We start from the raw sequence: 15,315 nt of genomic DNA, 5'->3' as shown, positions 1-15,315 counted from the left end.
TGGCTCTGGGCAGTAGGCGGGGGACACCCTGGACTGGTTGCCAACCAATCGCAGTCATTACTACATATGGTTGTTTAATAAAAAAAATTTAAAATAAAAAAAAAAAAAAAAGCCTTACTGTACATGGTCATTCAAAAAAAAACAACAAAAAACGCCTCAATGGTTATAATAGCCAGCCAATTGCTGGGCTAATAAGTGTTGCCTCGGTAAAGCTGGATCCGACGCGCTAGTCAGCCTTTGTTTACCTGTTGCGTCTCCATGTCATAAAAGAGTCCAAAAATTGGTTAAAATACAACTTTCTACTTTATTACTCAGTGAAACTTCTTGTCATCAAAGAAAGGGCACAAATAAGAACAAACAATCCGCCAAAGCAGTCCAAAACCTGTATGCCCTTCCGGGCCAACACCTGTCTGGTTCCTGTTTCCTCCTGCTAATATATAGTCTTGGTGAGAGCACCTCTTAGCGGACAACAAAATTAACACACTCAAACAAGCATATCAACTCATTGACATATTTGGCTCCTATAATGGTCATTTAAAAAAACAAAACAAAACAAAAAAACAAAAACAAAAAAAACGCCTTACTATATCCATGGTTGTTTAAAAAAAAAATTAAAAATAAATAAAACCTTCTGATTCCAGGAGTCCTTTCAGTATCATGCCACCTTGAAGTCCTTGGAGCAGGTGTAAGCGCTGTGTGCAGCAGAAAAGTCTGCCCGCGCAGTTTGCACAGGCTCGACTGACGAAGTGAAGGATCCAAGACACCAGATGAGAAGCAATAGATATCAAATTCCCTCAGGCACATGTTGATCGTTGAAGGAACTTTTTGGTGGATTTCCAGTAATAGAGCACCTGCGCGACGATCAGGCCGTTGCAAGCCACTGACACCACATAGGTAACTACCAGCAGGGTGTCACCTGTTTCCTGAGGACACAAGAGGCAATTTCAATTTGAAGCAATACTGTTGAATTTATAACGTGTATTTGTACTACTTAGATGACTAACAGTGGAAGACATCATGGCAACTTCCCATAACAAAATACGTACATTAAATAAAATACAGAATAACATTTTTTAGGTATCAAAACTGAATTGAATGAAATGAGCATAAAGCCACCATTTTCGTTTCATGTACCTGCACTGAGGTGAAGATGCGTGCGAGTGAGCCGGCAAACAATATGGTGACAGTTGCAGCAGACAACTGGCCTGTGTGTCCGTTGCGAAAGTTGGTGGCCGCTTGAATAACCTGCACACGATTGATTGGCCGTCATTACAAAAGAATCAAAAGAAAAAGAAAAATGACAACACGTGACTATCATTATCTCGACGTTTGCCCAACCCTGCTGACAATGATGGCAGGCATGTTGGAGGCCTGCATGGCGGTGAGCACGTTTGCGGGGGCCAGTGGAGACAGCAGGACCGACAACACGCCAATGTAGAGCAGCACAAACAGCACACCTGCGCACAAGATGCGGAAATGAGCAGCGACGGATGGATCGATAGTTTGTCAAGAAAAACAGCGAAGTCTCACCTCTGCCGGTTCGCCCGCCGTAGTGTTGAATGAGGAAGCCGACGGTGACCGTCTGCAGCATGACGAAGAGCGCCTCGCCCCAAGCGCTGCCGCAACACACGCCACACGAGGACGACGGGTGAGCCAACCTCCGGCAGAGCTACGTCGACATTGGACTGACCTGAAGGGGAAGCTGTGAGCCACGCTGTAGGCCAGCGATCCCGTGATGGCGAGCAGCTCGCCGAGCAGCGACAGGAAGCTCACGCCCTCGGCGTTCTTGGCGCCCAACAGCTTCGTGATCTGAGGCAACTTGACTGGGGACGCACAATCCATTCCAATCCGTCATTTTATGGTTTGACACGGAGTTTTAAAATTCAATTCGGGCCCGAGCAGTGACTGCTGCAAGGTCATTGTTTCTGCAGGAATTCGTATTCTCTGCAAAAAATAAATAAATGAATATAACATTTTTGTGACCCTTAAACAGTACAATTTTTTATTTTATTTTTTTTTTATTTAAAAAGCCTTACTATACATGGTCGTTTTTAAAAATAAAAAAGCCTTACTATACATGGTCGTTTCTAAAAAAATAAATAAATAAATTAAAAAAAAGCCTTACTATAGATGATCGTTTCTAAAAAAAAAATAAAAAAATAAAAAAATAAAAAAAAGCCTTACTATACATGGTCTTTTTTTTTTTTTTTTTTTTTAATTTAAAAAACCTTACTATACATGGTCGTTTTTAAAAAAATAAATAAAAAAGCCTTACTATACATGGTCGTTTTAAAAATAAATAAATAAAAAAGCCTTACTATACATGGTCGTTTTTTTTTTTTAATTAAAAAGCCTTACTATACATGGTCGTTTTTAAAAAATAAAAATAAAAAAGCCTTACTATACATGGTCTTTTTTTTTTTTTTTTTTTTTAATTTAAAAAACCTTACTATACATGGTCGTTTTTAAAAAAATAAATAAAAAAGCCTTACTATACATGGTCGTTTTAAAAATAAATAAATAAAAAAGCCTTACTATATATGGTCGTTTTTTTTTTTAAATTAAAAAGCCTTACTATACATGGTCGTTTTTAAAAAATAAAAATAAAAAAACCTTACTATACATGGTCGTTTTTAAAATAAAAAATAAAAAAGCCTTACTATACATGGTCGTTTTTTTTTTTTTAATTAAAAAGCCTTACTATACATGGTCGTTTTAAAAATAAATAAATAAAAAAGCCTTACTATATATGGTCGTTTTTTTTTTTTAATTAAAAAGCCTTACTATACATGGTCGTTTTTTTTTTTTTAATTAAAAAGCCTTACTATACATGGTCGTTTTTTCGTCTGAAAAAAAGCCTTACTATACATGGTCGTTTTTTTGTCGGAAAAAAAAGCCTTACTATACATGGTCGTTTTTTTGTCGGAAAAAAAAAAGCCTTACTATACATGGTCGTTTTTTTGTCGAAAAAAAAAAGCCTTACTGTACATGGTCGTTTTTTCGTCGGAAAAAAAAGCCTTACTATACATGGTCGTTTTTTTGTCGGAAAAAAAAGCCTTACTATACATGGTCGTTTTTTCGTCGGAAAAAAAAGCCTTACTATACATGGTCGTTTTTTTGTCGAAAAAAAAAGCCTTACTATACATGGTCGTTTTTTTGTCAGAAAAAAAAAGCCTTATTATATATGGTCATTTTTTTGTCGGAAAAAAAAGCCTTACTATACATGGTGGTTTTTTTGTCGAAAAAAAAAGCCTTACTATACATGGTCGTTTTTTTGTCAGAAAAAAAAAAGCCTTACTATGCATGGTCGTTTTTTTGTCGAAAAAAAAAGCCTTACTATACATGGTCGTTTTTTTGTCAGAAAAAAAAAAGCCTTACTATACATGGTCGTTTTTTTGTCGGAAAAGAAAGCCTTACTATACATGGTCGTTTTTTTTTGTCGGGGGAAAAAAAAAGCCTTACTATACATGGTCGGTTTTTTTTGTCGAAAAAAAAAGCCTTACTATACATGGTCGTTTTTTTGTCAGAAAAAAAAAGCCTTACTATACATGGTCGTTTTTTTGTCGGAAAAAAAGCCTTACTATACATGGTCGTTTTTTCGGCGGAAAAAAAAGCCTTACTATACATGGTCGTTTTTTCGGCGGAAAAAAAAGCCTTACTATACATGGTCGTTTTTTTGTCGGAAAAAAAAGCCTTACTATACATGGTCGTTTTTTTTGTCTGAAAAAAAAAAGCCTTACTATACATGGTAGTTTTTTTGTCGGGAAAAAAAAAGCCTTACTATACATGGTCGTTTTTTTGTCAGAAAAAAAAAAGCCTTACTATACATGGTCGTTTTTTTGTCGGAAAAAAAAGCCTTACTATTCATGGTCGTTTTTTGTCGGTAAAAAAAGCCTTACTATACATGGTCGTTTTTTCGTCTGAAAAAAAGCCTTACTATACATGGTCGTTTTTTTGTCGGAAAAAAAAAAGCCTTACTATACATGGTCGTTTTTTTGTCGAAAAAAAAAAGCCTTACTGTACATGGTCGTTTTTTTTGTCGGAAAAAAAAAGCCTTACTATACATGGTCGTTTTTTTGTCGGAAAAAAACAGCCTTACTATACATGGTCGTTTTTTTGTCTGAAAAAAAAAGCCTTACTGTACATGGTCGTTTTTTTGTCGGAAAAAAAAGCCTTACTATACATGGTCGTTTTTTTGTCGGAAAAAAAAGCCTTACTATACATGGTCGTTTTTTCGTCGGAAAAAAAAGCCTTACTATACATGGTCGTTTTTTTGTCGGAAAAAAAAAAAGCCTTACTGTACATGGTCGTTTTTTTGTCGGAAAAAAAGCCTTACTATACATGGTCGTTTTTTCGTCTGAAAAAAAGCCTTACTATACATGGTCGTTTTTTTGTCGGAAAAAAAAAAGCCTTACTATACATGGTCGTTTTTTTGTCGGAAAAAAAAAAGCCTTACTATACATGGTCGTTTTTTTGTCGAAAAAAAAAAGCCTTACTGTACATGGTCGTTTTTTTGTCGGAAAAAAAAGCCTTACTATACATGGTCGTTTTTTTGTCGGAAAAAAAAGCCTTACTACACATGGTCGTTTTTTCGTCGGAAAAAAAAGCCTTACTATACATGGTCGTTTTTTTGTCGAAAAAAAAAGCCTTACTATACATGGTCATTTTTTTGTCAGAAAAAAAAGCCTTATTATATATGGTCATTTTTTTGTCGGAAAAAAAAGCCTTACTATACATGGTCGTTTTTTTGTCGAAAAAAAAAGCCTTACTATGCATGGTCGTTTTTTTGTCGAAAAAAAAAGCCTTACTATACATGGTCGTTTTTTTGTCAGAAAAAAAAAAGCCTTACTATACATGGTCGTTTTTTTGTCGAAAAAAAAAAGCCTTACTATACATGGTCGTTTTTTTGTCAGAAAAAAAAAAGCCTTACTATACATGGTCGTTTTTTTGTCGGAAAAGAAAGCCTTACTATACATGGTCGTTTTTTTGTTTTGTTTTTTAAACACCTTACTATACATAGTCGTTTAAAAAAAAAAAAAAAAATTATGGTTGTTTCAGAAAAAACATCTTACTCTACATGGTTATTTTTTCTTAAGCCTTACTATACATGGTTGTTTAAAAAAAATTATGGTTGAAAAAACACCTTACTATACAGTCATTAAAAAAAAAAAAAAAAAGTTTTAAAACAACCTCACTTTACATGGTCGGGTTTTGTTTTTTGTTTTTTAAGAAAAAAAGAAATACGTTACTGTATATAGTTATTTAAAAAAAAAAAACCTTTAAACGCCTCACTATACATGGTTGTTAAAAAAAAAAATGGTCGTTTAAAGAAAATAATCATTACTACATCCATCCATCCATCCATTTTCTTGACCGCTTATTCCTCACAAGGGTCGCGGGGGCTGCTGGCGCCTATCTCAGCTGGCTCTGGGCAGTAGGCGGGGGACACCCTGGACTGGTTGCCAACCAATCGCAGTCATTACTACATATGGTTGTTTAATAAAAAAAATTTAAAAAAAAAAAAAAAAAAAAGCCTTACTGTACATGGTCATTCAAAAAAAAACAACAAAAAACGCCTCAATGGTTATAATAGCCAGCCAATTGCTGGGCTAATAAGTGTTGCCTCGGTAAAGCTGGATCCGACGCGCTAGTCAGCCTTTGTTTACCTGTTGCGTCTCCATGTCATAAAAGAGTCCAAAAATTGGTTAAAATACAACTTTCTACTTTATTACTCAGTGAAACTTCTTGTCATCAAAGAAAGGGCACAAATAAGAACAAACAATCCGCCAAAGCAGTCCAAAACCTGTATGCCCTTCCGGGCCAACACCTGTCTGGTTCCTGTTTCCTCCTGCTAATATATAGTCTTGGTGAGAGCACCTCTTAGCGGACAACAAAATTAACACACTCAAACAAGCATATCAACTCATTGACATATTTGGCTCCTATAATGGTCATTTAAAAAAACAAAACAAAACAAAAAAACAAAAACAAAAAAAACGCCTTACTATATCCATGGTTGTTTAAAAAAAAAATTAAAAATAAATAAAACCTTCTGATTCCAGGAGTCCTTTCAGTATCATGCCACCTTGAAGTCCTTGGAGCAGGTGTAAGCGCTGTGTGCAGCAGAAAAGTCTGCCCGCGCAGTTTGCACAGGCTCGACTGACGAAGTGAAGGATCCAAGACACCAGATGAGAAGCAATAGATATCAAATTCCCTCAGGCACATGTTGATCGTTGAAGGAACTTTTTGGTGGATTTCCAGTAATAGAGCACCTGCGCGACGATCAGGCCGTTGCAAGCCACTGACACCACATAGGTAACTACCAGCAGGGTGTCACCTGTTTCCTGAGGACACAAGAGGCAATTTCAATTTGAAGCAATACTGTTGAATTTATAACGTGTATTTGTACTACTTAGATGACTAACAGTGGAAGACATCATGGCAACTTCCCATAACAAAATACGTACATTAAATAAAATACAGAATAACATTTTTTAGGTATCAAAACTGAATTGAATGAAATGAGCATAAAGCCACCATTTTCGTTTCATGTACCTGCACTGAGGTGAAGATGCGTGCGAGTGAGCCGGCAAACAATATGGTGACAGTTGCAGCAGACAACTGGCCTGTGTGTCCGTTGCGAAAGTTGGTGGCCGCTTGAATAACCTGCACACGATTGATTGGCCGTCATTACAAAAGAATCAAAAGAAAAAGAAAAATGACAACACGTGACTATCATTATCTCGACGTTTGCCCAACCCTGCTGACAATGATGGCAGGCATGTTGGAGGCCTGCATGGCGGTGAGCACGTTTGCGGGGGCCAGTGGAGACAGCAGGACCGACAACACGCCAATGTAGAGCAGCACAAACAGCACACCTGCGCACAAGATGCGGAAATGAACAGCGACGGATGGATCGATAGTTTGTCAAGAAAAACAGCGAAGTCTCACCTCTGCCGGTTCGCCCGCCGTAGTGTTGAATGAGGAAGCCGACGGTGACCGTCTGCAGCATGACGAAGAGCGCCTCGCCCCAAGCGCTGCCGCAACACACGCCACACGAGGACGACGGGTGAGCCAACCTCCGGCAGAGCTACGTCGACATTGGACTGACCTGAAGGGGAAGCTGTGAGCCACGCTGTAGGCCAGCGATCCCGTGATGGCGAGCAGCTCGCCGAGCAGCGACAGGAAGCTCACGCCCTCGGCGTTCTTGGCGCCCAACAGCTTCGTGATCTGAGGCAACTTGACTGGGGACGCACAATCCATTCCAATCCGTCATTTTATGGTTTGACACGGAGTTTTAAAATTCAATTCGGGCCCGAGCAGTGACTGCTGCAAGGTCATTGTTTCTGCAGGAATTCGTATTCTCTGCAAAAAATAAATAAATGAATATAACATTTTTGTGACCCTTAAACAGTACAATTTTTTATTTTTTTTTTTTTTTATTTAAAAAGCCTTACTATACATGGTCGTTTTTAAAAATAAAAAAGCCTTACTATACATGGTCGTTTCTAAAAAAATAAATAAATAAATTAAAAAAAAGCCTTACTATAGATGATCGTTTCTAAAAAAAAAATAAAAAAATAAAAAAATAAAAAAAAGCCTTACTATACATGGTCTTTTTTTTTTTTTTTTTTTTTTAATTTAAAAAACCTTACTATACATGGTCGTTTTTAAAAAAATAAATAAAAAAGCCTTACTATACATGGTCGTTTTAAAAATAAATAAATAAAAAAGCCTTACTATACATGGTCGTTTTTTTTTTTTAATTAAAAAGCCTTACTATACATGGTCGTTTTTAAAAAATAAAAATAAAAAAGCCTTACTATACATGGTCTTTTTTTTTTTTTTTTTTTTTTAATTTAAAAAACCTTACTATACATGGTCGTTTTTAAAAAAATAAATAAAAAAGCCTTACTATACATGGTCGTTTTAAAAATAAATAAATAAAAAAGCCTTACTATATATGGTCGTTTTTTTTTTTAAATTAAAAAGCCTTACTATACATGGTCGTTTTTAAAAAATAAAAATAAAAAAACCTTACTATACATGGTCGTTTTTAAAATAAAAAATAAAAAAGCCTTACTATACATGGTCGTTTTTTTTTTTTTAATTAAAAAGCCTTACTATACATGGTCGTTTTAAAAATAAATAAATAAAAAAGCCTTACTATATATGGTCGTTTTTTTTTTTTAATTAAAAAGCCTTACTATACATGGTCGTTTTTTTTTTTTTAATTAAAAAGCCTTACTATACATGGTCGTTTTAAAAATAAATAAATAAAAAAGCCTTACTATATATGGTCGTTTTTTTTTTTTAATTAAAAAGCCTTACTATACATGGTCGTTTTTAAAAAATAAAAATAAAAAAGCCTTACTATACATGGTCTTTGTTTTTTGTTTTTTTAATTTAAAAAGCCTTACTATACATGGTCTTTTTTTTTTCTTTTTCTTTTTTATTATTTAAAAAGCCTTACTATACATGGTCCTTTAAAAAAAAAAAAAAAAAAAAGCCTTACTATACATGGTCTTTTTTTTTTTATTATTATTATTTTTTATTTAAAAAGCCTTACTATACATGGTCATTTAAAAAAAAAATAAAAAAGCCTTACTATACATGGTCGTTTTAAAAATAAATAAATAAAAAAGCCTTACTATACATGGTCGTTTTTAAAATAAAAAATGGGATGTCAAAATTCATTCTTAACGAAGCATATGTTTCACCAGCTGACAACGTACAAAAAAGTGTTTTGGAGCCATATGCTAACGAGAAGTCCGCCTTTGACTTACTTTGGAACTTGTCGCCATTTTTTTTTTCTTTTGGCCTCTTTTTGAGGTCATATTTTATTTTTTATTTTAAAAAATTGACGCGTCCGGAGCACGCAGTCAAGACGCAGCCATCATATAATCAGTTGACTTATAAATTGAAAATGTCAGTAACATTTGCCCGCCACACACGCTTTAATGAGCAAAAAGAAGTTAAACAGCATACCCAACATTGATCCCAGGATGATGACGGTGCCCACGCATTTGCTGAGCAGTATCTTCAGACATGGCCCTGAAAAAGAAAGACTCACTCATTTTTTTGCGCTTGAATTTAGGTGTTGGTCCGAGTGAGACGTTGTGGCACGTCAATCATTACACAAAGCACATTAACCTTGTTTACCATCTTATGCATGCGCACTAGTGGCACACGGAAGGTTCAGCCAGTAGGAGCTCGTACTCACCGTCCATAAAGTTGAAGCGCAGGAAAAAGGCGTCGGAACATGACTGCGGCAACAAATACTCCAGCAAAGGCCCCTCAAAAGGATCCATGAAAGACGTCCCTTTATGCAAAAGGTTTACCTCCGCCATTTTTTTTTTCCTGTTTGGATGATTGAGCGTTCAAAGTCAAGTCGACTTTATCACTCGTGCTCATTGGACCTTAAGTCATATTGTAAATAGTCAAAATGCAATTACACATTAAAACAAGAAAATTCGCATTGAAATTCACATTAATGTGAAAATCAAGCTACTTATTTACATTATACAATAACTTACTAAAATAGAATACATGTTTGAGATGACAGTTTTGTATATTATTAAAATAACAGCATTGTTGATATCAAAACTACTCTATATTTTGTTAAGGATAATTATTAGAGGGCTAAAATATTTAACAAAAAAAATACTATACACAAATACACATTGTGAAATCAGCTTATACTAGACTGGACTTCCTTTGCTCTTGTGAATTAAAATATGCGCGTCCTAAAAAAATATAATTTCATAGCCTCAAATGATGTCAATTATTTTATGTATTATTTTTATCAAGATGTGTGCATAAAGCGTGAGCTCTTTTATACACACACACAAAGATAAGAGATTGACTGAGCAGGGCCAATGTGCAAGGTACACTAAACCTGCGCAGTCGAGGAACACGTGCAATTGACTTGCCAAAACGTTGAAACTGTCAAATAAGACAGGAAAGTGACAAACAAAGACAGCAAATCAAAGTCAAGCTTAAGCGTGTACAGTTTTATTCATGAACACAATCAGAATTCTTTTCAAACTGAGGAATGTTTTCATCTTTTTTTTTCTTTTTTCTGGGCGTGCTGCATTTCTCATCAAGTTTCCCAGATACCTTTTATGGTCCAAGAGTTGTTCTGTAGTTGGGGAGGAATTCTTTGTCTACTCTCTCTTCTTCTTCTTTTTCTTCTTCTTGCGCTCCGCCGAGCTGTTCCAGTAGTAAAGGACCTGCATGGCGATGATGCCGTTGCAGGCCGAGGAGATGACGTATGTGAAGGCCATCAGCGCGTCGCCCGTTTCCTACCGACACGTGCAACAAGACAAGGTCATCAATCAGAAGAAAAAAACCCGAAAAAAAACAAACACAAGTACTACTTTCTTTCATAACATTCTGACTTCATTCTTATAAAATTACATTTTCGAACACTATTTTTAGTGTGTTGTTAAGACTAGTTCTATTCAAATTACATCAAATGAGACTACAATACATTCCAAACAAAATGGCTGCTACCTGCAGCGAGGTGAAGATGCGTGCCAGCGATCCAGCAAACAACAGGAAGACGGAAATGGCTGACAACTGGCCCGTGTGTCCGTTACGGAAGTTAGTGACTGCCTGAATCAGCTGGAACACAAACACAACAAAATGCATTTATAGTGCATATAATAACAATAATAATAACAATAATAATACATATGAACTCTTAACCATCTAACTTTTACTTCAAATACAGTAATTGTATTTATTCTGATTTACTCAAAACATTTATTAATTTTTTTTAATATTCCCTACAAAATTTACATGTTTTCTCAGAACATAGATTTTATTATTTCATTCAAAGTATTTCCAAGCGTTACATTTATTCTCATAACATTGACTTTTTTTTCTTTTTCCAAAAAGATTACATTACCACTTTTTATTGTATCAGCTAACTGCTGACAGCTAACTGCTAGCTGTAAACAGCTAACATATGTTACTTTGAGTCTATGAAAAAATGTAAAATACCACCCTGTATAATATAATTTTCCTTTTGGTGTAGATTTGACCATGCCTACCCTGCCAAAGATGATGGCAGGCATATTGAAGGCCTGCAAGGTGGTGACCACCGACATGGGGGTGACTGGAGACAGCACAAGGGCCAGCAGACCAAAATATACAATCAGAAAAAGGAAACCTGCCAAAAAAAAAATTGTCATTATAGCTTGTTTTCTGCAGGGAAAATAATAATAATAATAATTGTTTGCTCTCTGTATATTTTGACCTTTTTTGGAATATATAACTTTTTCTTTGAATTGTAAAACTTTAAGGTGACACTTTTCTAAAATAAAAATAAAAAATAAAATAAAAAGTCAGTACTCACATAAGATTACAACAAATAACTTTTTACTGTATTTCTTTAGGACTTATTTGTATTGCATTATCACTTGTTTTCCAAAAACTTCCCCCCCTCCACCCCAAAAAGCGACAGTATGCCACTTTCTATAAAACACACATAATTTCTTGTAATAGTTTAACTTTTCACCCCATGTCTTTCTAGAATGTCCAATATTTAAATTCCCCAGTACTTTCCCTCATAAAATCTCAACTTTCTCCTGTTTAATCTCACCTCTGCCGCTTCTCCCTCCATAGTGCTGAATGAGGAAGCCGATGGTGACCGTCTGCAGCATGAGAAAGAGCGCCTCGCCCCAAGCGCTGCCATAACAGACACGGCGACATTTACTTAAACATGACATGCTCTGTGAACGTGCGGTCTGAACAGGGTCCCACCTGAAAGGGAACTTGTTGGTGATGCTGTAGGCCATGGTTCCAGTGAGGGCGAGCAACTCGAGGAGCACCGATTGGAAGCTCAGGCCTTCGCCACTCTTTGCGCCCATCATCTTCAAGATCTGAGGCAGCTTCACTGCAAGTGGATCAAATCAACAATAACATATAGTGGACCTCTGCATATTCACTGATTCGTGGATTTGGTGGTGGTTGCCGGGGGGTTGGGCTATACCTATTCCTCACAGCAACCCCTGCTTATTCATATTTCTTTTTAACTTAACTTGATCCTGATTTGTACTTTTTTTAAATACAACATGTAAATTGCCTTCAGTAGGTTCTGGCACACCAGCAGTGACCCTAGTAAGGATAAGCGCATAAGAACATGGTGGTGGATAAATGGGGAAAAATTCTTCAGTCACTGCACATGCCACATTATATGGAGCCGCAGTTATTGAAAACTTGTGTGATATTAGTGTTGTGTGGAGGTGTATAAAACGTGTTTTACCCATCACTGATCCCAGGATGATGCCGATCCCCAGACCTTTGCTGAGTAAAATCTTTAAACATGGTACTGAAACACAAAATATGAACAAAATATGATACAGTCTTCAGCAAGAAAGGCAGGTGGTGCTATTGCTGCTGGGATATCTATGTGAAATGTCAACAAAATGAATAACAGAATAAAGCATGAAATCCAAAAGACAACATCCCCAAAATGGTGTGCGTTTTTTTTTTTTTTTATTCTCCATTATCTCTCAACAGGTTCGGTGAAACCAAACCAGCGGCTGTTTAAGAGACGAGAAAAACATTAAAATTTGCCACTCACCGTCTAGAAAATTGAAATTGAGAAAAAGCTCGTCGTAGCACGATTCTGGTATCAAATACGTCAATAAGACACCTTTAAATGGGTCCATGAACGAGGAAGCTTTCTCTAAAATGACTTCTTCCGCCATTGTCCTGCGGAGACGTCACGTGATTAGCGTGTTACATCTTAAACGGTCCGTAAAAAAACAAAAACAAAAAAAACAGTCCCGTCTGGAAATAAACATTATATCATTGTATTTTTAATAGAGAATTATAATACGCATTAAAATACAGCTTTATAGAAAAATCTCGCTGAAAATATGAATGGCTGACACAATCACAGTTCTTACGAAACGATGAGAAACAAATTTCCGTTTCTGTTTTCACATGTTCGCGGAACGACAGTCGCTTATTGATTACGTCACCCTTGAGCCACTCACGTAACCCATTGCGAGCAATTTGAAGACTAAAACGACACGATCTGATTTGAAAATGGCCTTTGATGCCGACAACAGCGACATATTTGATTGTATTCTCATGGCGGAGGAAAAATTCCGTGGGGAGGGCTACCAAGAAGGTTTCCAGATCGGGACTTACCAAGGACTGCAGACTGGCCGCAGACACGGAGCCTCTCACGGGGCTAAACTGTCCACGGAGATTTCCTTCTATCACGGATTTGCCGTTACGTGGAAATGTCTTCTTCAGACCGGATCAGACCCCAAACTAAGAAAACGTGTCAAAGCCATTGAATCTTTTTTGAGTTTGATCCAAAATTCTAGCTGCGATGACCCAAAATCTGCAAAGATGCAGGAAGACATGGAGAAACTTCGATGCAAATTCAAACAGGTCTGCTCCATGCTCAGCATCCATACAGACTTCAAGGATTACACCAAAACGTCTCAAGGAGCTTCTTTTTAAATCTTGACAAGACTTGAGCGGCCAAAACAAACACGACGGTTGGACTAAACGGACACACCAGGATGAAGACATGAAGCTCTTCTTACGTGTATGTTAGTTTTTTGTTTTTTGGTTTTTTTTATAAATGTTACTGTTTTGTTGATATATTCTGAACTACGTACCCTTACATTTGTACTCTTGGAAAATACTGTATGAAATGTAGGATGAGCGACGAGAATATTTTTTTTTTGAGTGGAACATGCATCCAAAATCTCTCCGCTAGATGGCGACATAGGCGGCCAAATTGCTGAGTTGTGGATCAAAACGATCTTATGAGTACAGCAAAATACCACAACTCGGATTTAAAAGGTGCTTTGTTTGTATTTATTTTATATCATCTACACATCTTAAACCAATATTATTTGTTCAATATTTATTCTATAAGTTCGCAACGGGACGTTTTAATTATGCGACGGTCATGACGTCATTACAGGCGCGCCCGAGTGTAAATTGAATGGCTTCCGTTGCTGACATTAAAAAAATCCCTTTGCGTGAAACTCAGCTGGACTTTCCCGGGAAGCCGTACTCTGTTTCGGTCCTGAAGGTGGGCTACTCCCAACCGCAGCCCGATGGCACGTTTCGGGCGGATGGAACCGTCACGCTCGTCACGGCGGCCGGCAACAACATCCTGGTGGACACTGGCGGGCCTTGGGCCAGGGACTTTCTCGTGGAGAGCCTCCGAAAAAAGGGGCTGGAGCCCGGGCACATCCAATTGGTCGTGGGGACTCACGGACATTCTGACCACGTGGGGAACCTCAATCTATTCCCGTCCGCTGTCGTCATCGTGGGACATGACGTCAGCCGAGGGGACGTGTATCGGCCCAATGAGATGGCACAGGGGCACGCGCACGTCTTGGACGAGCACGTAAGCGACGTACTACAATGTGCTACTAAATTAAATGGAAATATAGGTGCGTGAGTTTGTTAGTCAGCTGTGGGCAACAGCAGTTTCTGTGTGATGCAATTTCTCGTGTTGTTTCTATTTGCCGCAATTCTAAGTTAAATTCTTTTTAGATTTTAAATGTCATTTTTATGTGCGTGTATTCCAGGTGTGTGTGGTTCCCAGCCCAGGCCACAGCGGACAGGACGTGAGCGTCCAGGTGAAGGGAACGTCGGCGGGTACCGTTCTTGTGGCGGGGGACCTCTTCGACTGCTGCGACGACGACGACACTTGGCGGGACTTGAGTTTGAACCCCGCTGTGCAGGAGACGAGCCGCCAAAAGGCGCTCCGCACGGCTGACGTCATCATACCGGGTCACGGCCTCCCGTTTCGGGTCCTGCGAAACACCTGAAACCAGGAGTCGCTTGCTGGCATTGATTGACATTACACATTTGAATATACAGTAAACATATTCCGATTAATTAATTATACGGTAGCTTGAAGCAAGACTTTTTGTAGCTAAGCTTCTCAGACAACCTGAACGGTCCGGATGCAAATAAAAAATATTTCTAGTGAGGTGTTTTTTTTTCTTCTAGAACATGACGTTTTATCAGTGTGCCATTTAGCAAACTCGTCACAACATGATGATATTATTACCCCACCACCACCCATCCAACTCTTTCAGCAGAGTGGTAGTGCCAGGCGCTGAGTCGGCTATTGTTTACGTAACCGGCACTAATTGAGTGTGTTTCAACTGTCAGGTGTGGACACACCTTAACATCTAGATAGCGCCATAATTCACTGATAAGATCATCAAATTACTACACACACACACACACACACACATGCACTCCCCTACCCCACCAACTGATCCAGGCAGTTGTTGCATATTGCGCAATGCCATTAAA

At 37.6% G+C, this 15,315-nt stretch overlaps 3 protein-coding genes across 5 annotated transcripts; 1 reads left to right on the top strand and 2 right to left on the bottom strand.

Moving 5' to 3' along the window:
- Positions 1-280: 280 nt before the first annotated feature.
- Positions 281-1,997, bottom strand: LOC144003714 (mannose-P-dolichol utilization defect 1 protein-like). Its single transcript, XM_077500228.1, has 5 exons — positions 1,691-1,997; positions 1,531-1,616; positions 1,339-1,457; positions 1,135-1,245; positions 281-923 (listed from the first exon to the last, which is right to left on the bottom strand). The coding sequence occupies exons 1-5, from the start codon at positions 1,840-1,842 to the stop codon at positions 795-797; spliced, it is 597 nt and encodes a 198-aa protein (XP_077356354.1). The 5' UTR covers positions 1,843-1,997; the 3' UTR covers positions 281-794.
- A 3,704-nt stretch (positions 1,998-5,701) lies between these two features.
- LOC144003184 (uncharacterized) lies at positions 5,702-14,323 on the bottom strand. Its single transcript, XM_077499133.1, has 14 exons — positions 12,593-14,323; positions 12,272-12,337; positions 11,770-11,902; positions 11,609-11,694; positions 11,058-11,176; positions 10,516-10,626; positions 10,171-10,304; positions 9,224-9,360; positions 8,989-9,054; positions 7,112-7,244; positions 6,952-7,037; positions 6,760-6,878; positions 6,556-6,666; positions 5,702-6,344 (listed from the first exon to the last, which is right to left on the bottom strand). Exons 1-14 carry the CDS (start codon positions 12,717-12,719, stop codon positions 6,216-6,218), a joined length of 1,557 nt encoding a protein of 518 aa, XP_077355259.1. The 5' UTR covers positions 12,720-14,323; the 3' UTR covers positions 5,702-6,215.
- Positions 12,972-14,983, top strand: mblac1 (metallo-beta-lactamase domain containing 1). 3 transcript variants are annotated; one of them, XR_013279031.1, is made up of 2 exons: positions 12,972-13,576; positions 14,577-14,725. XR_013279031.1 is itself a non-coding variant. In XM_077500071.1 (2 exons), the coding sequence occupies exons 1-2, from the start codon at positions 13,982-13,984 to the stop codon at positions 14,817-14,819; spliced, it is 654 nt and encodes a 217-aa protein (XP_077356197.1). In that variant the 5' UTR covers positions 13,497-13,981; the 3' UTR covers positions 14,820-14,983. The 3 variants fall into 3 exon arrangements, 2 of the variants coding, with proteins under 2 accessions (XP_077356197.1, XP_077356199.1); XM_077500071.1 differs by having other exon boundaries at positions 13,497-14,392; positions 14,577-14,983; XM_077500073.1 differs by having other exon boundaries at positions 13,497-14,438; positions 14,577-14,983.
- The last annotated feature ends 332 nt before the right edge of the window (positions 14,984-15,315 follow it).

Source organism: Festucalex cinctus, chromosome 16 (genome assembly GCF_051991245.1).
Source record: "Festucalex cinctus isolate MCC-2025b chromosome 16, RoL_Fcin_1.0, whole genome shotgun sequence".
Taxonomy (NCBI): domain Eukaryota; kingdom Metazoa; phylum Chordata; class Actinopteri; order Syngnathiformes; family Syngnathidae; genus Festucalex; species Festucalex cinctus.
This window is presented reverse-complemented; position numbering and strand designations above follow the sequence as displayed.